Genomic DNA, 26,725 nt, shown 5'->3' with positions numbered 1-26,725 from the left:
GCCCGGCCGGGACCCCGCGGGCGGGGCTGCTCCGGTTCCTCGGCTCCTCTCCTCCCGCCGGCTGCTGCCGCCCGCGCCGGCGGCTGCTCGGTCCCGCCGCGGCCCCTGCGCTCCGCTCCCCCCAGGTAGGGGCCTCCCCGGACCGGGGTCTGATCCGCTGTCCCCGTGGCAGGGCGGGGTGGGGGGGCGAGGTCGCTCACTGCTGGCGGCGGCTCGGGACGTGCGGGGTTCCCCGGCAGCAGCCCCGCCGCTGCCCGCAGCGCATTTGGGCCGGGGGCCGTGCTGCCGGGGGCCTGGCTGCGGCGAGGAGAACCGCAGAAGACACCGATAGCTCCGTAGGAGACGCCCAGTGCACTGATGGTGAAATTCAGAGCACCTGCTCTCGTCCTTCCCCAACGCTGTTGTGGCTGCGGGGGAGTTCAGGGTCATCGTTAGTTCCTCTGGGACCAAAGCTCAGGGTGATGTCCCTCCGGGCTGTGTCAACGCCCAGTCCCGGCTCCTTGGCGGAGCCACAGCTTCCCTCCGAGCAGTGTTCGGGTAGTGCAGAGGTGGTGAGAGAAATGGTCTGTGAACCAACCCTTGGAGGTAGCCGTCCCCATCCAGGGTTTCGGCAGTCCCCATCAGGAATGACTCCAACGGTGCGGCTGCTGCCCGTCCTTCGGGTGGACCTCCAGCCCCTCCCTCAGTCCCCCTGCGCTCCCGTCCCCCTCAGAGCACATCGTGCTCGCGCTGCGAGTGCAAACCACGCAGGTGGCTGGATTCCTGTGTTTTGCTTTGGGTTTACATTCATCTGTTGGGACTAAGGTGTGCTCAGCCATGTGCAGGTGTGCTGCGGGCTCCGGGGCTGGGAGCCGGAGGCTGCCTTCACGCCTGTAAAAATTCCCGCTGTGACTGATGAGGAGCACTGCGGAGTGGAGCTGCTGCCACGCTGCTGATGGAACCAGGGTCTGACTGAGCATGATGTTAGCGTGGAAGCCTTAGTAGGCTTGGCCCGAGGAAAAGTAATGATTTTAATAATTTTGTGACTTTGCAGTGGGAAACAGTGAAAGATTTATCATTACCATACCCCAGCTACACTTTGTAAAGGTGCAAATCCTTGTAATTATTACTCAGGCTAGCTTAACTTCAGGGAATATCTGCACTCCTTCCTCAGAGCTTGTATGTACTGACGTATTTTCAAAAACGAATTCGGCTCCAAACTGCTGTGCAAGAAAGTTTCCTTGGGAACCTGTGATATGAATACCTGATTTATGGCTGTTGTGTCTGAAAGTCTATTTTTCCTCTGAAGAGTAAGTTTTGGAGCTCAAAAAGAGGTACCGCTGTGGCTTTGAGACTAAAGGCTTGATCTGTTCTCTTCAGAAGCATTGATGGGAATCATAAACATTTGCTGCTTCATTTGTTTTATTGCTGAATCTTGTTTCAGTTCTGAGGTGGGAAATTCAGATTTTATTTTGGTTAGCTGGAGAGAAGGAGCTGGGTGTGCTGGTGGGGTAACTCATAGTATCCCATGATAGACCCAGTTCCCAGTAATTCTCTTTTTTCCAGCATCTTTCTTATGATTCCTCCCTTTTCTGCTTCAGTAACATAATTTAGTTAATTTAAAGTAAAGTGAAGTTAGTTAGTAGGCGTTTCTGGAGTGTAGATCTGAGAAAATGTTCAGTGAACATACGGATGCCCTGGAGAATGCTCTGGGCTGGACCCAGTCCAGATCTTGCTGCACTGTTACTCCCTCATTTTGTTCTTTTAGGGCTTTGTACCTCCAACAAGGAATAAACTTGTATGTCACAGGGATGTCAGTATCAAAAACAAGCACATAAAGGTGCATTGCATGTGAATGTTTTAAAAACATAGTGGCTGCTGTATCCTACAGAGAGTGTTCAGGCTCTCTCAAGTGTCACTAAATTCTACAGAGTTCTACGCTTCAGCATTCCTATATATGTCAGGGGAGATTGGAAAATTCCTGTCCCTTTGCAGTGGGACGGGAGAGCCAGTTACTGCAGCCAGCACCAAGCCAGAAATCAGGTTTTCTGTTTTGTTCATAGTTCATATCCAAAAAAAAATTCTGAAGAACCTGAGTGGAAACTATACCTTGATTTTTACATGAAATCTTTTCATTAAAAATACCAGAATGGTATGATTTTGTCCCAAATGAAAAACTTGTGTAACTGCTTAAATCAAAAATTTGACACTGTGAATTTCTTCTTCCATAGCTTTTACCCTTCCACATGACCTCAGTAGTCAAAAGTGCCTTTTGTTTTTATCTAGCCAAGTCAGTATGTTCATTTATCTTGGATATTGACCTCACTACAATTAGTCACCCCTGAAGCTACAAAATAGGTGCTGGATGAAACAGCAAACATGATCCAGATCCTTGGATCTTTGGGTCTGCTGGTCTATTTCTACCCTTCCTGTAGTGGGCAGCAGTCCTGATCTGAGTTACAAGGTTATGGTGTTACTGGTTTCTCTAGTAAGCTCCATTACAATGTGCTTTTCCCTGACAGTCAGTCTTGTCCTCAGAGCAATGAATCTCCAGTGAGACATTCGCAAGCTGTAAATGTTTCTTCATCCTGACTGATGATGAACTTTTGCTTCCTGCCTTCTCCAGGATGCATCAGCAGGACATTGCCAACGTCTGACAGGACTGACCCACATCAGCACTGTACCAGAGCCTTCGAGTGTGGGAGCAGAACCCAGAGGAGTGGAAAGTGCTGAGCCTGGGCTGAACACATCATGGGGGCAACCACCTCCAGCAAGTCACCACCCTTTGATGGGAATGAGGATGGTAAGAGCTTCTCCTGGTTGTTGTCTGGGACTGCAGAGTTCTCCAGTGCAGACTGACTGTGAGGGTCACAGCCAGCACCTGTCCTGAGGCTGCAAGTGCCTGGGCATCCCGGGTCAGCAGAGGTGTGTGGAGGTCAGCAGTAGCAGCAGTAGTGTGCTCGTGGTCCCTACAGAGCTGCGATCTGATGTTGGGGTCCTTTTGCCTCCCCTCCCAGCAGCTGGCTCTGAAAGCAGGATCGTCAGCAGAGGTTTGGTGTTGAGGTGTCCCTGGGACACTGCCAGGCACCTCGAAGGCAGGGACAAAATGCTGCTGCTCTGGAGGCCAGAGAGGTTCGTTCTGGAGGTCTCAGTGTAGGGAGGACTGGTAGGAAGTATGGTGTGAAGGTGGCTGGAGTGATGCATGCTCCTGTGGGTGTTCCGGGTGGCTGCCCAGCTGGGCAAGGCTGCCTGCAGGCACTGGGAGGCCAAGCCTGCAGGCTCGGTTGTCTGGAAAAGGAGAGTTGGAAAAGTACTGCTGGGAGCAGTATTGGAGGCCAGAGCCCTGGTGCTGCCAAGATTAGAGAGACAGTCAGTGAAAGATTGCTCCATAAATGTATTTGCCATTGCATGAGTCAGCTTGCTGACTGCGATATGGGCTTCTACCTAGGTACAGCAATATGCATATGTAGATAAATACAAATACATAGTAATAAACATAAAATATATGAGGAGCTGGATACCCCATCAACCAGTGTCCCAATGTGCCATGAGGTGCCACTGCCAGTCTGCAGCTGCTCAGCTAAACCAGCTTCAGTTTCCAAATTATTAATGCAACTGCTTGCAGTTTTTCTTTGTTTTTCATATTTTTTCCCAGTTTCTATAGTGCAAAAGAAATCCTTGCTGTGAGGTTTTCCTGGAGATTTTATTCCTGGTGCATTTAAATGCTCAGTATTGGCATTTCTCATAAACAACCACTTACGCTTGCTCGGGATAATGAGCAGCTCTGTTCCTGACCACCTTCCTCAGGGTGATGTGCCCTGGCTGTGGGATTTTCCTGGGAGTGGCTGGTCTCTGCTGGGTCTCTCTCTGGGTCCAGTGTTCATACAGCATCAGCTTCTGTGACTGAGAAACACAATGCCAGGAAAGGTCCTGTCCCGACCATGTCAGGTGGTTCACTGTCAGTTTGTTAGGTTTCAGTGGGCTCAGGGCCACCCTTGCATGCTGACACAGCATGCAGACTAGTGTAGTTCTGTTTCCATGGCCCTGCACAAATTTGAAAAGTGGTAGCACATTTTTTCTCTAATTAGTCATGTTTTACTATACTGAGGGGAGAGGAACCCAGCTGGAGCAGAGATGTCCCCTAGGGAATTTTCCATTATCTTGCAAATCGGTGACCAGAGGCTATGTCACGTTAGATGTCACAATCTTGTGCTCGTTCTGATTTCAATTAAAATTGTAATTAATTAAGAGCTTCTGGGTACAGTAGGAAACAACACACTGCTCCCTGGCATGGGCAGGTCCCTCCCCCAGGCTGCAGGTGGTGGGAACCAGTCCCATCTCTGCAGCTGTGCCACAGGGAGACTTTCTCTTTGGGACCTGTGACAGTCGGTGGAATAGCACGAGTGGTGTAGGTGCTCCATTTCCAGTCCTAACAATTCTTGCATGTTTTTCCAAATTGCTGTTGCTATAATTTCACTATTTTCTGTGGCACCATGATTTCTGTTTGAACTTCTTGAAGGGTTCTGTTTACCTTCAGCTGAAGTGGGGTGACAGGATTATTTTTCTCTCAGCATTTCCTCTGAGCAGACAGTTGTGGATAATGAGCAAGTGAAATGAAAAGAAAATGTAATAACCAGACAGAAGGTTCAAGGCTACAAGGTGATCTGATTCCTGGTGTAGTCAAGATGAAACCATACAAAAAGCCAGATTTTGTTTGTGCTGGTCCTGGGCAGAAGGGTGTAGGAAGTGTCCTGGGGGGATGGCAGCCAGATGTTTCCCCCCGCTGGGGGGAAAGTTTGCTGCAAGATAAAGCAGAAATAGCAGGCGAGGACAGTAGCAGGTTGAGAAGGACGCACATCATTCTGTGGGCCTTTGGTGCTGTCCTGCTCAGCCCACCAGCAGCTGTTCTGGATTTAAATCTCCCTTGGACCAAGCAGAGCATCAGCTGTGTTATTGTTCCTCTGCCTGGGTCTGTGTCACATCCTGCTCCCCGGTATGGAGGGATTGGCATGGTTGTTCCCAGTCGTGTGGCAGTACTTGTTTTCCTGAGGCTGCAGAGCAGAGGAGAGAGGCAGGGAGAGAATACAGTGAAAATTGGGGAAATAGTGAGAAAAGGAAGATGAGTTGTAACAGACCATGTGGTGCTGTGCTGGGGTGGGCAACAGGGATGGGGGAGCCTGAGCCCTGAAAACATTGACTTGGCTTGACAGATGAGCCTGGGGATTTCGGCGACGTTGACTGGTCTTTGCTAAGGATGTTTTTTGTGGCTGGTTAGGGACCGTGTCTTTTTACCTAAATATTGTTCCTTAAACCTTGGTTTAGAAATATGACCCCTTGCTTACAAAACAGTGTTTCATGATTATACACCAGTTGCTTCTTTATGGCAATTGTATTATCTTTCTTTGCATCTCTTAAACACAGTTTGTCTGAGCTGGCAGAGTATGTGAATTTTGTCCCTGAAGGGCAAAAGCTTTGGCTTTTTCTTTATATGCTATCGGGCAGGGAAATGAGATTTATCTGTAGGTGTGGATTCAGAATGAAGAGTACATGTTTGGTTCCTGATTCAGACACCACGAATTTCAGTGTTCTTTGGGAGCAAGACTCTGGACTAGTTCCCTGTGAAAGCTGGGGCTAGTAGGAAAGCTAAACCAGAGAGAAGTGCAAATGTGCTTGCACCTAGTTTGAGAGTCTTTAATAAAGTATGCAACTTAGCTTTCTTACACCCAGCTCAGTCTTAAACAACAAGAAGGCAGAGGGTGTGAACATGCTCATGAAAGCATTCCTGTAAAGGACAATAGGGATGAAGGGTGTGAACATACAAAATGTGGCTGCTAGCTTAACTCCTCTGGATTTGCAGCTGTTCCAGATGTTATTGCCCAGCTGTTAATGCTGTGGTCTGCCCTGCTCTGCAGAGCTCCATGCAGGGTCCCAGTGCCAGGGACCAGAGATGCCCCTCTCCCCACAGCTGTGGCTGTGTGTCATGGCACGGGGCTACAGCAGCTGACCTCTCCCCGAAGCGGGCACCACTCTCCTCTTTCCTTGCAGGTGATAAGCATCTTCACTCTCCCTTTTTATTCTGCAGGTATTCACCACCCTTCTCCCAGATGGTCTGACTGGTAAACATCCATTTCTCAATCATCATCGGTTTCTATTTACTTTGATATTTACAGCTGTTCCAGCTTTGAGAAAGGGCATCTGTGCCTAAAAGCTTGCATTCCTTCTGAGTGCTGTAGCTGGTCACTTCAAACTTTGCTATGGTTAGATTGTGCCATCATACCTGAAAAGGTAATGGCAGTATCTTTATGTGATACAAGGGTTTTATGGACTCAGCCTTGAATTTGTTCTCAGCAGGAGCAAGGTGAGGCTAATATCTCTAACAGTGCAGGAGGGCAGAGTGAGAACATTCACTTGGTGGTTTCCTGCCTGATCTGCCATTGACAGAGGCTGACCTAAGGAACTTGCCTTCATGGCTGAACTGTAGAGAAAAAACCCCCCTGTTAAACGCCAAGTTTAAAGAACACCCAAATCTTCAAAAGGAACAGAACATTTCCAGAGCATCCCTCATTTTTCTCAGCTCATACGGAGAAAAAGTAGAAATAACATAATATTATCAAATGTCTGCTCAGCCACTTAATATTGAAATGTTTGCTCTTTCTTGCAGTTACCTTCGACCATTTTGAGATTTTGCGAGCTATTGGGAAGGGCAGCTTTGGAAAAGTGAGTGTTTTGGGAACTAATCACCGTGTGGACAGCTGGAGATGTGACTGAGTGGAAATGGATGAGTTGGAGGCTCACATGAGAGTACAGAACCAAAGCCCGTGCACTATCAGTGAGCCTTGACCTGAGCTTTAATTCCTGGTCATCAGGAGGAAATCAGAGCCCAATTCCTTATCCATTCTGTGGCCACAAATCATATTACATGAGATTAAAGTGAGAAACTGATCAATCAAATGATCTGAATTTCATTAGATTTCTGAAAAAGCATTTTCTATTATTTCTCAACAAATCAGCACTGAACATCATGATGCATTTTTGATAAAGAACTACAATCAACATGAAATCCTGGCAAGTTTTTTTAACACATTATTTAATGTGTTAAATGTTTCTCTGTGAGACACAGTGTTTGTTATTAAGCATCAGGTTCCTCCCAAACTCCTGAACTATTATGTAAACAAAGCCTGTTTTGTGCTGCGCTCTCACAGGTTCTGAGGCCTTCCTTGAAGTCATGTTTCTTTCTAGATTGGGTGACATATAAGAAAGGTTAAAATTCTAAGCCCAGTACCCCTTAAACAAAGCCCAAGATTAACTGTGAACTGAGTGACACTTCTCAGGAAAGTGAGGATCAGGTGCTGGTCCCAGTGTTTGACCTGTAGTTCTGTGGTGGAGGGGGCTCTTCCCAACAGTAACTAGTGTGGGAGGGATGGACATGATGGTTACTGAGTGGCATTAAATAAAATGTTGACTTCTCTGTGATTCCCTGTCTCCCATGTTGTGATGATAAATTCCTTCCTTTCTTCTTCCCCCAGAAATTTCTCTTTGGGTGAAATACCCAATAGATTCCCAGGCAGTGTCCAGTGTTGCAGCATCGGTGGGTGGAGTTGTGCCTTGGCATTGTGGGCACTGCCAGAGCTGCTGGAAAGCACTCGTGTCACTGGGTTTTACCTGCCCCAATTTGCTGACAAATCATCTCTGATTTGTCCCGATTTGCTCTCTTAGGTCTGTGTGGTGCAAAAGACTGACACCAAGAAGATGTACGCCATGAAATACATGAACAAACAGAAGTGTGTGGAGCGTAATGAAGTGAGAAATGTTTTCAAGGAGCTGCAAATTATGCAGGGCCTGGAACACCCTTTCTTGGTTAACTTATGGTAAGACATGGCTCCTTGGCTCACTGGTTGAGTCAGTGCAGTCAATTACAGACACCTTCGAGACCGGACCTTCGTCATATGCTTCAAGCCTGTCTTGAAAGCAGCTGGCGTGTTCCACTGACTGGGGCTCTTGTTTCAGGGGAATCCTGTTTAGTTAAACAAGCAGTTATCTCCCTTGTCCCCTGCAGACAGCACAAGATAATTTGTTCATGTGTTCCTTTGCAGTGTCCCTGCAGGCAGGTATTGGCTATCACCATAACTGCACCTGCATTTAAAAGTCTGGCTTGTAGTGCTGCTCATCACATCAAGCAATCAGGATGTTGATAAAGAAAAATCCATGAGGAAAGCTGGTTGTCAGGCCCTTTCAGAGAGACACAGTCCATCAAATGAGGTCGTGTACAGAGGACCAGCAGAGACCAGCTGCCCCCCTGTTGTATTGAGCACATGGGTTCATGGACAGACTGCTGCCATGCGAGCCAGTGCCTGACAGAGAGACCTCCAGTGCTGGGGGTCTGGGCAGGGCTGTGCTGGTCCTGGGCTCCTCTGCATTGCTCCTGTGGTCAATTCCCATTGGTGCTCAGAGAAGGCAGAAGGCCCATCTTGAGTTGTTCGTGCAATCTGTTCTCAGATCTTATGGATCTGAGACTAAATTAATGTCATCATAAGTGTGACAATAGTGGGAAACGGAGCATGGAAAGGTCATGAAATTGTAATTTCTCAAGTGAAAAATTCCAAGAAATGATTAGTATTCCCAGAGGTTCCTTTATTACCTGTCATTTTTCAGTGCTAATGTCCTTGAACCATGTGTATGCTGTTTTAGGTACTCATTTCAGGATGAAGAGGATATGTTCATGGTGGTTGACCTGCTGCTTGGAGGGGACCTGCGCTACCATCTCCAACAAAATGTGCGGTTCCAAGAGGGAACTGTGAAACTCTTCATCTGTGAGCTGGTGCTGGCCCTTGACTACCTGCAGAGTAGGCACATCATCCACAGGTCAGCCAGGCCACAGGCTATGCTGTGGGCAGGTTTGTTCCTCTTTGATGTGAAATGACAAATAGAAGCTTAAGTGATAAACAACATATTCTCCCACATATTTGCTTTTATGTGAAACATAAGGCTTCCCCAAGAAAAGTATTTCATATACAGCAGAGAGCATCTGACTTCTCCCTCTGGGGTAGCTGGGAAATAGCAAATTTGGTTGTCTGCTGATCCTGCAAATAATTGTCTCTGATAGGTTTTAATTAGCTGTAGCTCATTAATATCCATCCTGGTCCAGGGAGGGTAGGTGTCAGCAGTCAGAACTCCTGTGTTCATGCTTGAAGATGTCTCTCTTTGCCCCCCCTGTCTGTATTGCACCAAAATAAGAGGACTGGTCCCAAACACAGCTTTTTTGTGTATGAGGTAAATCCCTTTCTAGAAGTGCTGAGAGTTTCTTTTTGGCTACCACAATTTCTCATGGCCAGTGAAAAAATGCATGAGCTTTTCCCATACCTTTGAAAACTTGCAGAATAGCAGAGGAGGCAGAGGTTTCCCCTGGCTGGGAAGCAGGGTTTGCCTCTGGATGGATGGACACACAGCTCTTCTGCTGGTGTCATGGACAGCACAAACCTTGGGGGCCCAAGAGTTTAGCCAAGTTAGCTGCTGTCAGGGAGGATGAACAGGGAGGGACTATAGCATCAGTAATTGCAGGGAGGTCACTTCATTTAGAAATACCACTCCACATGAGCATTCTTGTGCAGTATAAGAATTAAGCATGGAAAGTGTAAAATTAAAATGGTCCTGTTTGTTAGTGGGTAAGGCACACACTGGTGAGGATGAATGCCTGTTCCTGTCCACAGTGTCCAGCTGCCATGTCCAGGTTGTGAGGGCAGAATGACCCCTTGCCTGTCCCTGCAGCCACAAGAGCCTAGAGCAGTTCTGCTCTGCTGCAGTCCGGGCTGGGCGCTGGGGTCAGCTCCCACATTCTCAGGAGTCTCCTCTTTCATGCTGCTTGTTTTGTGCTTTACATGCATGGATCTTTGCCCCAGTGTGAATAGGAGTGGGAGAAACTGCAGGTGAGATTGCATTGTGCTTTTCACACAGCTGCATGTGTTTAAGGTAACTCAAGTACAACAAAACATGTATGGCAGGCTGTAAAAATTGCAAGTTATTTAATTAACACTGTAATGCAAGTTGTTTAATTAACACTGTAACCCAGTGGGATAGTATTTGATTGATAAAGTGATTCAGCTGAGTCAATTACACTGAAACAGCTGTAATTGAGAACATCAGGAGACAGGGAAGCAATGGCTTTGTTTGGCTGAACAAAACTGTTCAGAGACAGCAAACTCAGGCTGGAATTATTTCCCACCTGGATGTAAAAGAAGGGGAAATATTAATATATTTTAGGTTAGGAAATGATATAACCAGTTTATAAAAAAGAAGTATACAAAAGAACAATAACCAGAATTATCTCTGGTCATTGTTTGCATCCTGAGAATGATCTTACTGTGCTGGTGTAATTCCAGAGGCTGCATGCCAGACTGAGGGCGATCAGAAACAGCCACAGTAGAAATTAAAAAATAAAAAAAAAAAAATTGAAACCATTTCTCTGTGCTTAGGGGGAAAATCAGCCACTTACCTGATACTGCCTTGTGCTCTGGTAACAATGCCTGTCCCCATATTCACCTGTATGATGGGATGGCACCAGGAAGGTAACAAATGTTTATAACCCACTGGAAGTAGTTTGGGTGACAAGATGCCAGAGACCTGTAAGCTATTAGATGACAAGTAGATATATTGTGGGGTTTTGATTCCAGGTGGCTTGGAGAACTCAAATGTGTCTTAAGGATTGAATTTTTAAAGATAAAATCCTAAATGTGCTCATTTCTTCACTTGGAACTCCTGGGCCTGGTGGGGAGCACCAGCTGGCACAGGGTCACTGCACCTGTTGCCTGCCTCTCGGCTGGGACCTTCTCCCTGGGGCATCAGCTGGCCAGGTGCTCAGTGGGGACTGGTGTAATGAGCTCATTAAAGCCAGGTAATGGTTTGTAAAGTCACTCAGGTGAACACAGCTGTATCAGAGTATCAGGTGTACATTTTCTCCCTTCGGTGAAAGTGTTTCCCTACAGCATTGCTATAGGTAATATTTTGTGGGGTTCTTTTACTCAGGAATAAAACCTGTGGGTAACCCATTTGTATCTAGAACAGAGATGTTACAATAATTTAATGTGTACTGAGTGAATGGAGAACCCTTCTCAATACAGTATCGAAACAGATTGAAAAGTAACAGGAGGAAAACAATTAAAAGAAGCTCTAACTTAACTGTGGGTGGACTTAGACCTGAGTGTTGCTCACCCCAACCCCTGCAGCTTTCGAAGGGTACCCACTGCTGCTGATGCCGTTTGATTAGTCATTCTCTTACACCTAAATCAAACAGGAACATCAGAGCTGAGAAGCCCCGAGGCTCTGAGGGCACAGTGTCTCTGCCAGGGTCCCAGAGCCTGGGCTTTCCTGAGGTGCCTGCAGCCGTGTTTCCTCTCACTTCTCTAGGCTAATGGCTGTCTTTCCTCTGCTTTTCTTCTCAGAGATATCAAGCCCGACAACATTTTACTGGATGAGCACGGTAAGTGCCAGGTGCTTTGTGGTCATGCATAAGTATAAAAGCAGTCAGAGAGAGGAGACCCAAGCTGTAGTCTCCGTGCTTGCTGATGCCATCCTTTGGGGTTGCTCTCTCTCCCTCAGCCTAACAGGGAGCATGACCATCTGTAGTGGTTTGGTCCAAAATACTCATTACTGTTTATCTGCTGTGAGATAAGAATTAGGAGAAATGCAAAACAGGCACCAAACTTGAAAGAATATAAAGAAGTTTATTAACAGACCTAAAAGAAGAAAAAAAATTATACCACCTTCAGAACTCTCCTCCTCCCCCCACCTTCCTCCCTTCTCCCACTGACAATGTGAAAAGACAACCCTTGAGATGTTCAGTCTGTTTACCACTTCCATAATAACCTTGTTCAGTCCATTTAGAGAGAGAAGTCTCTTCTTGCTCATGCTATGAAAACATTATCACAACGAGACAGCCGCCCACTTCCAAATATTGTTCAGTCCATTTAGGAAGAGGAGTCTCTCTGCCTGCGTGTGAGTCCTTTCCCCCGACTTGCAGCTTTTCCCGCAACTGCTTTCGAGGGTCCACTCTTGAAGTTTTTTGGGGTACAATTTTAAGGTTGAGCCGTTCAGAAACAAAAACAGAGGCCCTTCTCCTTCCCTGGGAGCAAAGGGTCTTCATCATCTTCATCGTTAGGACTATCTCTGGGAGCATCTCTAGGAACTGAGGTTTTCTCCTTTCCCATTTGGAGCAAAAGTCCTCATCTGGTTCATCTCTACGGACTGAGGTTTTCTCCTTTCCCCTTTGGAGCAAAAGTCCTCATCTGGTTCATCTCTCCCTGTCCAAACTTCTCATGAAATTACAGCTGCGTCAGCATCTGCCTATCTCAGCGCAGGTGCTTTTGCTCACGAGTTGAACACTCCACCCCCCATATCTTCATGAAATTACAACAGGATACTCTGATATATCATAGCTTCACAACAGAATTTCAGCTTTAAGCATCTCCTCTCTCTCTTCCCTCAGGTTTTCAGCTCTTCACAGCAGTAAAAGGGTTAATCTCACCTCGGCCTTGCAGCTTTGCAGCTGGAATGTTGAATTTTTCTTATCGCAGTGGAGAGGGGGGAGAGCCGAGCCGCTCCGGCTGCCCACGGCAAGGCAGTGGGGGGGGTTCCACGGCTGGAACAGGTCCATGGCTTCAGGATGGCCGTGGCCCGGCCCGGCCTGGCCCAGGCAGGGCCTGGCCGGGCCCGCTGGCCCCCACACGGGGCCTGCAGCCACTTGTCCCAGCGCCGGAAACGAGAGAGAGCTTGGAGGGGGAGTTTGCCTATTCTTAAATGTGGATCACAGAGGTGATCACAACTTTAAGTGGCTTAGAGAATTGTCCATATTCAAACTGGCCAGCTGATAGGTTCTATCAGTTCCCAGAGGAAACTGTAAGCACCCCTTAGCAAGGACGTCCCTTCCGGGACTATGCTTGCTAACCTATGACACCATCCCATCCTTTTGTGCTCCACTCGCTGTCTCTTGCTTTTTGAGCAGCAGTGTCTTGTACCTTCAGGGCACTGGGCAACCTGTGATGCTTTGGGGTTGCCTTGGTGTTTTAACCAACACCTCTTTTGGCTGACTGACTTGATGGTGTCCCCACAAGGCACTGGCAGGGACCATATGTTTGGCGCTGCTTGGGGTCTGTTGCCCAGCACACCTGATTTTAACATTTTCTTGGGTCTTGTTTAAAACTTACTCAAAATGCCTCATTTGAAGGGCAATGCTTGTGTCACTGCAGGGTTTGTGCAGTGTGTGCTCACAAACAGAATTAATTATGGTGCAATAGATAATCCTCATTCATGTATTTTCTTTTTCCTTGAGCATTTGGCATGGGGAGGGAGCTCTGAAGAGGATTTTGGGGCTGGGTATGTTATAAATGTTGCTATCAGTTTTTCTGTAGTTTTTCTTGGGCAAAACTCCTGACTGTATCCTTGCATGGCCCTTCAGTCACATTTTTTTCCTGGCAAAGATCTCGCAGTGAAGAGTTGTCTGGTATTTATTGGTTTGTAATTCATTAGAGAAACATTTTGTTAGCTCATATTTTTTAAAAAATCCAAGTAACTGGCTTATTGTGAGAAATTTTCATTAGCAGTTACAGCAAGGTGCTTGAAGAGAAAAAGTCAGTGCAGGGAAGAGGCATACCTGAATTTGTTATCACTTCAGAGGCTGTAGCAGAGATGCCGCAGCTCCCAAGGGAGGCATTGCCTGGCTCTGTGACCGGGTGTGTGTGACCAGGGTTGCCTGGCAGCATCGAGCCCAGGCTCGATCTGTTTGCATACGACCTCTAATTTCAGAGCACTGGTTGATTATTTATTTAGGAGCTGGCAGCAAAGTGGCTTTGCCTCCAGGTGCTGGAGCCCCTGTCCTGCCTCGCTCAGTCCTTCTCTGGCTGTTGCCCCATACACAGACTGTGGAAAGTTCTGTCCTCCCTGATGTGTTGGGGACCTGCTCCTCCAGCCAGACTCCTGGCACTGCTGGGGCTCCAGGCTGCCCGTCTTTTGTGGGACTGCCTTTGGTCAGTTCGATGCTTTGGTGACCCATCACCATTCTCCCAGAACGTCTGTGCCCCTCAGACTGGGATGACACAGCTTCCTGAGGGATCACCATGGCTGTGGGAATGTAGGTCAGCATTCCTTGAAGAGGGAAAAAAAAAATAGGAAAAGGCTCTGTACATGTCTGCAGCTGCATTCAGCCCAAAAAGACACAACCTACTAACTTCTTTAATGACACTACAATTCAGGATGAGTTTTGAGTCTATTCTTTGTTCACTGTGATTTTTTAACTCTCTATTGCAGAGGTTTCAGAGTGTTTTTTCTGGGGACATACCCTTGACTCCAATGTCCTTTTGTCTGTGACTTGTAGTATTCCTTTTCTTCATCCATGGCCGCAAAGGTTTGTCTTCCAAGGCATACAGAAAGCTTTGGACACACACAGAGTTTTTTTTCTTGTCCCCAAGGCAGCTGCTATTGTAGCTGCATGTTTATCTATATTTAGCCTAATAGATCATGGTTGTTTTTCAGTATCTCTTTCCCTGTGGCGCAGAGCTGCAGCTCCCTATTCTCTCTTCTCTCCCATCACCAGGCTTTCACACCTGGGATCACAAAACAGATGCAATTTACTAACATTAATTTTTTTATAATTTTTGGGACCAGTCCCCTGAGACTATGAAGGACCTGAAGACCTTCAGCAATCAGACTTCAGTCCTTAATATTTTTATACTCCTCTTGTCCCTTAACCCTGCCCTTTGGCGCATCTACTTTTCCAGCTGTGAAGCTCGTTTCCAGCTGTGACCCCTTCAGATTTAAGTTTGGAAAGGCCCCCAGCTCTTTTGCAGATGCCAGCACCCTTTTTGTGGGTGTTAATAGCCAAGGGAGTTACAGGAGCCCTTGTGTACATCACTTAATCTTTGTGCAGGAGGCTGGCTCCAGTTTTTAATGCCTCTCATGATGCCACATACTGGTTGAAATGTGTTATCCTGACACTGACTGTCATGGACTTGACACTTTTGCCTCCATCAACCTGGTTGGTGACATTCTGTATTACCGTATCAATTTCAGCCAAGGAATTAACATGAGCCATAAATGAAGTGGAATATCAGACAAATACCTCTCTGTGCAAGGAAAGAGCCATTGTTCAACATCACAAATTGAGATTAGGTCCCCCCAATGAAAAAGCCCTCAGCAGATGACACATCCAGCAGCCATTCCAAGCACAAAGTGATTTCCTCCTTTAAAGACATGTTCATCAATTTGATTCAGTGACAGCATAGCTCACGTGGGAATGAACAAATATAACAGATGGCAGTTTCCAGGAGTTGTGACTAATTAATCAGGAGATTCTGGCCAGGTCATTTGTCTAATAAACTTGAAGAAAGGCTCAGTTTTATCTCTAGTGAAACAGAGATTTTTTGCAAGAGCCCTGTAATGGCTTTGCTCAGTATTCTTGCTTGTACTACTGCCGGAAGGAACTCAAGGGCAGTGTTGTAATGGGTGAGTTATGCCAATGCAGGCATGGCACACGTGGCCCATTTGCTCTCTCATCTCAGGTGAAAAAAAACCCTTCCAGTAGCCTCCATGCTCCATAACTCCTGGGGTTTCTAGTTTCATATTCTTTAAAATGTTTTCTTGGATGAATCTGCAGAAGCATTATATTTTTTGCACTAAAGATGTTCTAGAAAGATGAAGGAATTATGAAGTAACAAAGGTGTAAAATACGATAAGAAAATTGTTTGCCTTAAGGCAAACCCAGTGATTGATCATGCAATGCCAGTTTCAGGCAGGCTGGGCTTGGGGAAGCCTCATGTGGTGCCTGAGTGCAGCTCTGGCCATGCTGGTTCAGAACTGGCTGCAATTAGAGATGCTAAGCAACCAGGAAGACACAAGCCTTAAGGTTTGACCCAGCAGCAACCCCCAGTAAATCCATTGTGGGCACCAGTAGCTCCCACCCCGTAGCTCTCTGTCACTGTTCAGCCTCGTACTGCCCCAACCCCCTTCCTCAGCCTCACTGGCTTGATTTGGTCATTTCTCAAGTGGGCTAGTTTATAAAACCTGTCATTTATTTGAAGTGAATAATTTAGAAGATGAATCCAGAGAAAGTCACATTTGTGTTTGGAATATCAAATTCTTAATAAGCCTTTACGATTCGTATTTCTGAAAACAGCTTCTCACAAAGTGGAATGAAAGCTAGCGTTGAAAGGGAAAACGGTGCAAGGATGCAGAGGACGTAGCCAGATAGGGCAGTTGGATATCATTCTTCCTCCCTAGTGCTCCCCAGCAATGTGATGCCACTCTTTAGTGGGCAGACTGGGGGACTGAGTGCCCAGTGGATGGCGTAAGTAGTGGGGAGGGCTCCATAGGTCTGTCAGGGACTCTGTGCGAGGCGAGTGCCGATGTCTGGCTCATGCTCTCCCAGCAGTGCCATGGCTCAACAGAGGGAACATGGATATGATACAGAGATTTTAGGTGAAATCACAAGTTCTACTTTTACTCCCCAGGTTTTCCCAGCTACATCAGGTATTTGCAGCAGGCAACTTGTATTGCTGCTCTCACAGAATAGATCTATAGGCACAGTCATAAATACTTACTGAAATGCTCATGGCATCCAGAGAAGACAACAGAAGTTTATTGCCAGAGCATCAACTTTTAGACCTATGAAGGTGATCTTACTCTGCTTTGACTCATGAACTAGTGCAGCAGTGAATTTCTAGCTGTTGAAGCTAATGACTGAGGAAGGTGGTGTCACAGCCTCTGTGTCAGTAAAAGTCGCTTTGCTTCGACCTCTGTGGTTAGTGGAAACAGCAGCAATCCAGCTCCCTTCTGTTACTGCCAAGGGCGCAATGCTGCAAAACACTACAAACAGAACAGCCGATGTGTTGACAGTGAACCCACCTTTGTCAGGGGTGAGCGGGCTCAGTGCTTGAGGAGATGCAGGAGGTGGGGAAATGGAGCCTGCCTGCTTTTGATCAGGAAAATTCGCCTGAACCAAACCACAAGTTTCAGAGAGACTTGCTTCTGTGCAGCCAGCTGTGTCTGATCACCTGCATCACCTTGTGGGACTGCTCCGTTCATTGACAGTGGTTCAGTTAATGAGGAATAATAAATTAAATGCCTTAGGAAAAAAATCAAGTAAAAGCACAGGCAGGAGCTAAGTGGGAGCATTGTCTTTCTCATCATTGCAGATCACATCTACCTTTTTTATTTCCTTTTTTGGTTCACAGGCAGCAGCTGTGCATATTATAGGCATGGCAGCAGAGCCTGTTCCTCCCCCAAGGGAGTTTCATGATGTTTGAATTTCTGTGCAAGACTCTTGCTGCCTGCTAAAGGTGTTTGGTTCCATTCTGGAGGCATCCTCTAAAGAGGAAAATGGAGGGAGCGCTTAATACCTGGAACACCAGATGGCAAAAAACTAGGGAGCTGAACTTCAAGATTTTGGGGTTTTTTTAAACATAGTGGAATTTTTTTCTGTGAGAAAAGTGCAGTTTTCCTAAAATACAGGAAGACTCACAACAATCATCACTAAATTACTTCTTGGAGAACTCTTATATTTTCTGGTTCCCCAGAGGGAAAATAAGGGAATATTTGGAAAAACAAGAGACATCTGCAAGCAGCCTGCAAGCTGAAGTATTTTCTATCAGTTCTCCCACCAGAATTTTTTTCCTGGAAATTCCTTTCCATGGAGTATTTTGCTTTATGTTTCTGATTCAGAGCTATTTCTTGTGTGAAATTAAAACCAACCATCTTATACATTAGCCTCTGTCTTTCAGGACATGTGCACATCACCGATTTCAATATCGCCACAATGCTGACAAAGGAGAGCCATGTCACCACCATTGCTGGCACAAAGCCCTACATGGGTGAGAACCAATGGCAGTTGCATGTTCTTGAATCACCATTCTATGGGCTTGGGTGGACTGCTGTGGTGGTACACAGTGAAGACATTTTTGATTAGAGTTTGGACCCTTTTCTTCCTGTTCCACATCAAAACATACACAGTTTGAAGTGAGGGGAACCCTGGAGAGGAGACGCAGGGTGGGAACAGGAGTCCCTCTCCAGAAATGCCTCAGTGCAGCTGGGGAATGTGTGTGTCCATCTACTGACGCAAGCATACCATGAATACAGATTTTAGCGCCATAATGCCACACTGTACAGCATGGATTTGATTATTAACTAAGATAGTTGCACTCCTGAGATCCCCAAGCACTTCACAAGCAGCAGTCGCATTGTGTAGCAATGATGAAATACTCCTGCTACCCTTGAGAAGGGAAATTATGCACATCAGTTTGTATTTGGTCCCTCAGTACATCAGCACGAAAGTCTTATGCTGCTGTACCACTAGCAATAATTTGAATTTTTATATGAAATGACTGCTTTAAAAATTAACATTACTCTGTGTTTAGGCCAAGTGAGTGGTTGTAAGAAAACATTGCTCCTTGTTTTGTTTGGTTTAGAGCAATTCTTGACTCCCAGGTTGTGCAAAAACCCTGAAGTACTTTTTCCCGTTAGTGAAAAATCTAATGGCTAAGAAAAAACATTTCAGTTGGTCCCTCCCCCCGCTTCCCATTAAAAGCTGTGGTTCTCAGGCTTCATTCAGTTAAAATTTGGTTTTCCATGCCAAGGATGCAGTTGGCACCATGTCTGCATTTATGCTGCATATTAATGTTCCCAAAGAGCTGCTTTCATTGATGGCTGAGACTGGATTTGGGCTCTGCCAGACTGAAGTGCTTGAACAAAGAGATGAGTGGGATGGGAACAGCTTCCCAAGATGCAGATCTGCTGAGCTCTGACAGGGGCAGAGACACTTCACCAGGGAGATGAAGAGATACTCAGGCCACCTTATGCCTAGATTGAGTGAATGTGCTTACTCTGGAGGACATTTACTGTGAATGATGGGAACTCCTGTGTCAGTAAAAGGAATTTGTTCTTTTGGGGCCTTGGGGGCAGAGAAGCACAGAGAGTTTCACGTGGAGAGGACTCTGGGGCTACTGGGTGGCCCTGGTGCAGGAGCATGGCAGCACGGGAAGGGCATGGGTCAGGTGTTCCGTGTTCCTCGTTCCCACTTGGGATTGCAGCTAGGCAACTTTTTCTCCCCTGTATTTTACAGCACCTGAAATGTTTAACTCCACAAAACCCACCAGCTACTCCTTCGCCGTGGACTGGTGGTCACTGGGAGTCACTGCCTATGAGCTGCTCAGGACTCGGGTATGTGTGTGGCTCATGGCCTGGCCTTCTCTGTCCTTGGACATGCTGTTGGGAAGGTTAATGCTTTATAACAGAGATGAGACAGCCAAGATGAATTCGAGGCTTTAGGGGTTATTACAGCAGAGGAAGCAGAGACCACATCTTCACCAGGGTTCTTGTGATCATGGCTAAGAGCTCAGAGAAGCTGCTGCAATACAGAACAGCATGTTGTGGCAGTTCCCCACTGTGGCTGAGGGCCCCGGGGTTGGTATAAGTGGGACAAGGCAAACAAGCAATAGCTCCTGAAGTTTGGGCTGCAGTGTCCTTTACTTGGAGCTTCTATCCTGCAAGGAAAAAAGAAAACTTGAAAAAATAATCTTGTTGCTGTTGTAACAAGACTGAGCTGTTGGAGCAAATGATGGGAAAAGCCCAATCCCTGCCTGTGCCATCAGGGCTCTGCTGCTGACTTGGGCAACGTTGGGAGCCGAGTAGATAGACAAATACATCAGTGTGTTGGAAGTGTTGTGTAAAAAAGTGGGACAAAATTTTAAAAATTACATTCTTCTAAACAAAAGAATGTAATTTAAAGAGGAATGTTTAAAATCTTGTGAGGCTCTGAAGCTTCTTTTAGTATGAGTATGCAAAACATGTTTTTTAAAAACTCTATCATCAGTCTTTGCAGAATGCCTGAAAAACATTTTGATGAACAGATTTTTTCAGTCGAATTTGTGTGTCTCACTTGTGAGAGATCAGTTTAGCAGACATTGAGGAGATGTGGCTGTCTGACTTGTTAGGTAACTGAGAGGCAATGCACTCTCTGTAAACATCTTAATGTAATATTTGAGTTTTCCACATATAATGCTAAATGAATGGCAGGACTGCATCTCGTTGATGGCACTGCTTCTAAAGGCAGGAGCAGAAATGCTATTTTGTGCTCATACTTGATGGCACAGCCATGTTGAGATGGTGGCACCTGCGTGGCTGTCACGTGGGGGAAGTGAAAGGAGACCATGAGGTCCATCTAGCGTTGGCACATGTCAAGCACACCGCACCTGATCTGATCTCACTATTTATAGCTACTATTCTTTAAATGTACTTTTAATACCCTCCTGCCGTCTTCCCCCCAAAATAAGGTAAAAATCTGTGAATCAAAACTTTCAAGATGGAAACACTCTGCCATTTTAAGTTCTCTCTCCAGGTTAGGCAGCAGAATTTTTGTAGATGGAAAATAAACAGGGAGGTGACTTTACCTGAGCAGTGTCACTGGCTGTACACTGCATGTTGATGCAGGAGGAGTCCCTGGTGTTCCACTGCACCATGTGCTTCCTCTGCAATGGCTCACCTATCCCAGTGACATGACACTGGCCATGGGGCAGAAGGGACTGTCACCCTGCGTCCTGACGCCCACCTGAGGCTGGTGACCCTTCCTGGGACATCCTTTTCCAAGCTGATTTTATTGTTGGGACGCATTTGTCTCCTGTTCACCGGCATTGTCCCCAGCACGAGTGAAGTATCAGGAGTGCTCTAACCACAGCACTTTGTGTCATAGCCTTGTAAGATAAAAACACTGAAAAGACCAAGCAAATTCCCACTGATAACTCTGACTTCTGGGGTTTGCTCCTGCCTTTCCTGCTGTTAAATGCCTACTTATTAGCTTAGTTCTTGCTGACATTTTGTTTTTTTCAACTGAGCCATGGTCACACAAGGAGAGATGTCCCACAGGAGGCTGCGGACTGGACAGTGAGATTGTGTGAAGCTTCTGGGCTCTAACCAGATTTCCCAGGGAGTCTGAAAAAGCAGATAAATTCAAGTGCTTTTCTTGTGGCGTTTCCCACAGAGGCCATATCACATTCGGTCCAACACTTCCGCAGATGACATCGCTCATGTGTTCAAGACAGCTACAGTGATGTACCCTGCCGCGTGGTCCCCGGACATGGTGTCACTGATCAAGAAGGTGAGGGCGGCTGCAGGGCGGGCGAGGGGCTGGGAAGTGTCCGGTGCTCTTGCCACTTGCAGCCTCTGCACTACATGGTGGGAAGCCCTTGCAAATGGTGACATGGGCAACCTTGGCTTCCAGAGTTTCCTCTATAACTTTGCTTTTGGGAATTAACTGACTTAGAAGCAGATATTGATATATGTGTCAATAAATTTAGCCCCAAAATTAAATTTTTTTAATTCTCAGCAATTTTTTCCCAATAATGGAAATATTTTCAAGAAGTGCTGAGACTGTTGAAATCCTTTGATGGCATGTGGTTTATGCACCACTGCAATTTTTTTTTCAATAAAGCTGTTATCAAAATTGCTTTAAAATCATTACTGGAAGCATTTTGAAGCTGAAATCCCATTTGAAATGAAGCCATAGCTTCAGTAAACAAGACTATGGCTTAACAGTGGTAGCAAAACTGAGCACTTAACCCCTGCATACCATCACTGGCAGCAAATTTTAGGGAAGTTTAAATAGTTTTTTAATTTCAAATCAGTGTGGGCAATAAAGTAGTACTTAATGTAGCTTTCAACTATTTCTTGTTCCAAATAATTTGTATATGTATTCTATAATTTCTAATGAAATAGATGATCAAACATTTTAATGAAAAGAGGCTGTCAATTCTTTGCTGAGACAGAATCATGGTGTATTTTCCAGGAAGAAAATTGAAGAATATCTCCATTTGCTGAAAATTCAATGAAGCCAGTATTTCATTAAGCCTAACAGTAATACAGGGATATTTACTGCAGATGTCTTATGTGTTGCTATGCTGGAAGTTTTTCCCTGGACCACAGCAGGCTGCAAACCATGGAGGCTCCCTTGTGAATAAATAATACAATGTCACAATTATTTAAATTTCCCAGTGCTCCTTTGCATCTGGTTTAACAGCCATATGTATTATACATGAAGTCAACTGTGGCTCCTTTCTGGCTCAACCATCCCCTGTGGATTTCTGTATTTATTAACGTCCCAGGCAGATGCTTATCATCGTGGAGCCGCAGTGCTGGTGTTAGGCTGGAGTCCAGAGCTCTGCAGAGGGATCTGGGCAGTGGGAACATTGCTGTGTAACTGGCTGCATGCCAGCATGAGGAGGGCTGTGCGAGTCACTTTGCCTATACCCTCCCCAAAGGGTTTGGATCCTCTGGTTTTCCTGCTCTGTTTTAGGAGTGCATGGTGTCAGAGTTTATGCAATGTATAATCCTTGAACAGAGCCAACCTCAACTCTTCCCTTCCACACAAGTAATCCCTACGGCAATGTTAAAAAATGATGAAAATAAGCAGTGTGAAGGCATGCATTCACACTGGAATAAAATTAATACTTTGGTAGAGTGAAAAAAGAGGATGTTTTACTGATCCAGTATTAAAAGCAGAACACAAAGGCCTGAGTGGAACTCCCCATTCCAAACAGATGCTTATTTTTAACATTGGACAAATTGTTTAATGCCACTGTACTGCCTCATTGCCTGCTCCTGCAATGGGGATAAAAGTAATTCGTAAAAATGGGAATAAGCAGAGTTAGAGGTTGTGAGCCTGTCACGTACCCTGGTGAAGGGTACGTGCCAGAGCAGGAGAGGCACTGGTCCAAGTACCAGCACTGATGCGGTGTCTCTGGCGCCATGTGTCCTTAGCCCTGCTCCACAGAATGTGTATGCTGTGGGGATGGTCTCATCTCTTCCCTTTAACTCTTGCTGCAGTTGCTCGAGCTGAACCCCGAGAAACGTTTTTCTCAGCTAAAGGACATCCAGTCCTTCCCGTATCTGTCTGATGTGAACTGGGATGCTGTTCTCCAGAAAAGAGTAATGCCAGAATTCATTCCCATGGTAAGGCCATCTGAGTGTAAAGGTTCCTCACACCCAGCACTGGGACATGGGACATTCTGACAAATTTCCACTGAAGCATGAGGTGTCACAAGGGAAAAAGAGTGACCAGGGCAGAGCTGTCTCTTCCCAGTGTAGCAAAGAGTAGTGGAGGGAGACTGTAGTGTGGGTGCCCCAAAACTGACATGCCCTGTTTGTAATGTTCCCAGAATTTCTGGGTGCAGAACCCACTGGGTTGTGCATCTGTGTGGGATGGACAGTGCCTGTGAGCCCTCTCATGCTGAGCTGCTCCCCACACCCAGTGCACCAGGATGGGCTCAGCAGCAGCCTGGGGATCACCCACCATCTTACGGGAATTGTTTTCTCCTGTAATGCCTCCCCTAACAACCTCATTGTTAACAGGAAATAGCATATACACTAGATTAGTGTTTCTGGGCCCTTTTAAATTGAATTAAAACAGCACACAAGTAACAGAACCCTTACAGAGAATAGTCCAACTGCTCCAACTGGTTTTCAGCAGAAGTTGGGCTGAAGTATGAATATCTGTTAATTGTATATCCACCCTTTTTTCTGGGTTTCTCTGTGGTGGGTACGATTCTGTATTGCTTGAAGACCAGTTCTGCTGGCTGCTGTGCTACTCTCAAAGAGGCACAACCCAGCCAGGACACTGTCCTCCTCCTCATTGCCACTCCAAAGCATCCAAAGTGCAGAGTACATGCAGGACCACAAAAGGAGCCACTGTCACGCCTTGAATATGGCCCCTAGCTGAAGGGACTGATAAAGTATATCAGGAGTATGGCCAGTGCTCTTGGCTGCATGTGAAATTATAATGAGTCCATCTTTTTTACAAAATTCCGCTCCCAGATGCAGTCCAGTTTATAAGAGACTCCTTAAGACAGGCTCTGATCATTTAAGGCCACCTCTCTCTCCCCTCCAGAAAGGCAGACTGAACTGTGACCCAGCCTTTGAACTGGAAGAAATGATCCTGGAATCCAAACCTCTTCACAAAAAAAAAAAGCGCTTGGCTAAGAAGGAGAAAGACACAAGCAAAAGCAATTCATCCCAGGTGAGAGCAAGCAGGTACAAGCATGTGGTCAAGGAGGTCTTTCATTTTTCAATGATTGCCATCTAGCAAGACCACAGCAAACTGAACAGAATAATTTTTTTCCCCTTGTGATCGAGTTTATTCCTAAAACTCTCCCCCGTCTTCCCTGTGGCAAAAGGCAGAATGTGCATGCACAGGTTTACTGCAAGAGGAGAGCCTTAATGCCATTCTCCCCACTGCAGGGCTAAAGATGCTCTGTGCCTAAACATATCGCCATGTCTCATTGAAACTGTCCTTACAATGTTTTTCTGTGTCAACTGTGAATTTATTCCTGATCTAGTTTCTTTTTCCATTCTGATGTGAAAGGCCAGCCACCTCCAGAAGCACCTGGAAATGCTCCAGAGGGACTTCATTGTTTTCAACAGAGAAAAGTAAGTTTTGATTCAGAGGCAGCAAAAGAGGCACTGGCCCTTGCCAAAGCCTTTGACAGTTTTGGGGGGCCCAGGGCTGAGGGAGCTTGGGGAGGGAGGCTGTGGGGGCCCTGTGTTGAAGGAGCTTGGGGGGCTCAGGGCTCGAGGAACTGTGGAGTGAGTGGCAGCTCATGCCAGGGAGTGGGGTGCTCCAAGGTGGCTGTGCCACTATGGGGTCTTGGCACTGTCTGGGCTTTCCCTCACAACTCAATCATCCTTTTCTATCCCCAAGGGTGAGACCTCACCATGACAGCATCCAAGAGACCATGACAAAAAGTGGAGGTACACACAGGGAGGACAACCAGAACAACCACTTCTGAGAACAGCACAGCCCATGCAGGGGACCTCCTCGTGGGGCTGTGGCTCACCAACCCATGCACCTTCACAGTGTTGGGCCATGGACTTGTCCTCTGCTGCTGGGACCCTGCCAACAGCCCAGGGCACAGAGGAGAGCTGGGCCACAGTTGATTAGACTCAGATCCTGTTATGTTGCCTTTCCTGGTGGCAGGAATGGGACCACAAGACAATGGATAAGACAGTATCCACTGTTTTGGCTTGGCTGGCAGTTGCCGCAGCTCTTGGTGTCACCATGCAGGCAACTGCCACAGTGTGACCGAGAAGCTGAGCTGCATTGTGCTTAGAGGTGCCCATCACCACGTCAGTCGCGGTACTGGGACCACAGCTGTGCCGTGCCTGAGGGCTCTGCAGAGGTTGGGATTTCTGCATGGATGGGCTCATGGCTGGCTGCCTGAGGTGGAAGAGGTGGCTCTCAGATGCAGGGTCTTCACCAATGCATTGTGACAAAAGTGGCCTTTGCTTACAGGCAGCTCCTGCAACCATCTATGAGGATGGGCACAGGAGGCTGAAGATGAGCTCCTTCCTTAGTTGGGAGGAGGCAGCAAAGGTTTCCTGCCCATTTAGCCCTCTCTCCATGTACCCAGCAGGGCTGGCATGGTGCGTGGTCGGTGTGCTGACAGATGTGGACACCAAGAGGTAACAAGCAGGCACTGGTGAATCCCGATGCTTTACCAGTCTAGCCTGAAAAATCCATTCACTATCATGTTAAACTGCTGGAGTTCACTGAATCTGATGGGGTTTGGCTTCCAAAACAAGAGGGAAATGTGAATGTGTATTTTGAATCTCTCTACCACTGAAACAACACTCGATTTAAGCAGGGACTGCTTACAGGAAAAACTGCAGTGCTGATGTGGTCTTGCCAAGACTGAGATTGGCCAAAGCATTGCTACTGCGGTAATGGCGGGAATTATGCTATTATTTAAATGCTTTGACAGGCCTGAGGTTTCACCTCCTTATTTGACATTTTTCCCATTCTCAGCAATATAGTGAATGCATGATGAACTCTTTACCTCCCATTAACCCAAAGGTCAACATCCTGTCTGCCCCATCTGTCCCTGCAGTGGCATGCAGCAGGTGTCCCAGCATTGAGCAGCCCAGTTTGTGCCTAAAAACAAGCTTTAGTTTGGTGTCTTCCATGTTGTCGCCCCTCCTGCAGGGGTGGGGAGTGGGTGTCCCACAGCTGCTCCCCAGCTGGCTGCCATCACCTCAGGGTGCTGGGGTGAGGGGAAGCTGCTGCGACCTTGGCTGCAGCGCTCGCCACGCCGGTGCCCCGCGTTCCTCCGCGCTGCCCGCAGTGCTCCGCGCGATGTGCTGCGGCCTCACCACCTCCCTCCACACGCTGCGCCTGGGCAGCAGCATCGCCGTGCCTGTGGAAATAACCACAGGGAAAGGCCACCCTGTTCCGCCCAGGGAGCCGAAAAGCTGGAGCGGAGTTAGTTCATCAGTAAGTGGGTATCGGAGTCCTCAACGAGTGTCATTGTCATGGGAGTCACCTTTTCCTGCTTAGTCACAACACACCTTTCCCTGCTCTGTCAGAAAACACCCCAATTAATGTCGCAGTGTGCTTGCTCTCCCCTTCCCCAGCCATGCTGGCTTTCAAGCAGTAGGACTTCGGAGAGAGGTGGGGACTCCATGTCTCGGCCTTTGACTCATCATTCCCAGGAAGCCTTTCCAAAGCACCTCCAACGTTTCCCATTGATCCTCTGCTCTACACCCAGTCCTACACTGGGTCTGGGGCCGGGCACTGAGTCTGGCACCAGGCACTGTCAGGCGGACTGTGCTGACCGCTGTCCCTGTCTCCTGCACAGCACATCGCTATCATTGCCCTGCTCTGGTACAGGTAGAGGTTCAAATACCGTAAATGTATGTATCTGGAATCCTAGCTCTGCTCCTCCCT

The 26,725-nt window shown here is 46.9% G+C and overlaps 1 protein-coding gene across 1 annotated transcript; it reads left to right on the top strand.

The window, feature by feature from the left end:
• STK32A (serine/threonine kinase 32A) lies at positions 1 to 25,830 on the top strand. Its single transcript, XM_042016098.1, has 13 exons — positions 1 to 125; positions 2,606 to 2,782; positions 6,641 to 6,696; positions 7,696 to 7,847; positions 8,668 to 8,841; positions 11,415 to 11,452; positions 17,742 to 17,831; positions 19,079 to 19,176; positions 20,993 to 21,109; positions 22,834 to 22,959; positions 23,894 to 24,022; positions 24,368 to 24,432; positions 24,704 to 25,830. The coding sequence occupies exons 2-13, from the start codon at positions 2,731 to 2,733 to the stop codon at positions 24,789 to 24,791; spliced, it is 1,185 nt and encodes a 394-aa protein (XP_041872032.1). The 5' UTR covers positions 1 to 125; positions 2,606 to 2,730; the 3' UTR covers positions 24,792 to 25,830.
• Positions 25,831 to 26,725: the final 895 nt, after the last annotated feature.

Source organism: Corvus kubaryi, unplaced genomic scaffold (genome assembly GCF_017639235.1).
Source record: "Corvus kubaryi isolate FWS band 111438036 unplaced genomic scaffold, C.kubaryi_AGA036_p1.0 split3-37374, whole genome shotgun sequence".
NCBI lineage: Eukaryota > Metazoa > Chordata > Aves > Passeriformes > Corvidae > Corvus > Corvus kubaryi.
This window is presented reverse-complemented; position numbering and strand designations above follow the sequence as displayed.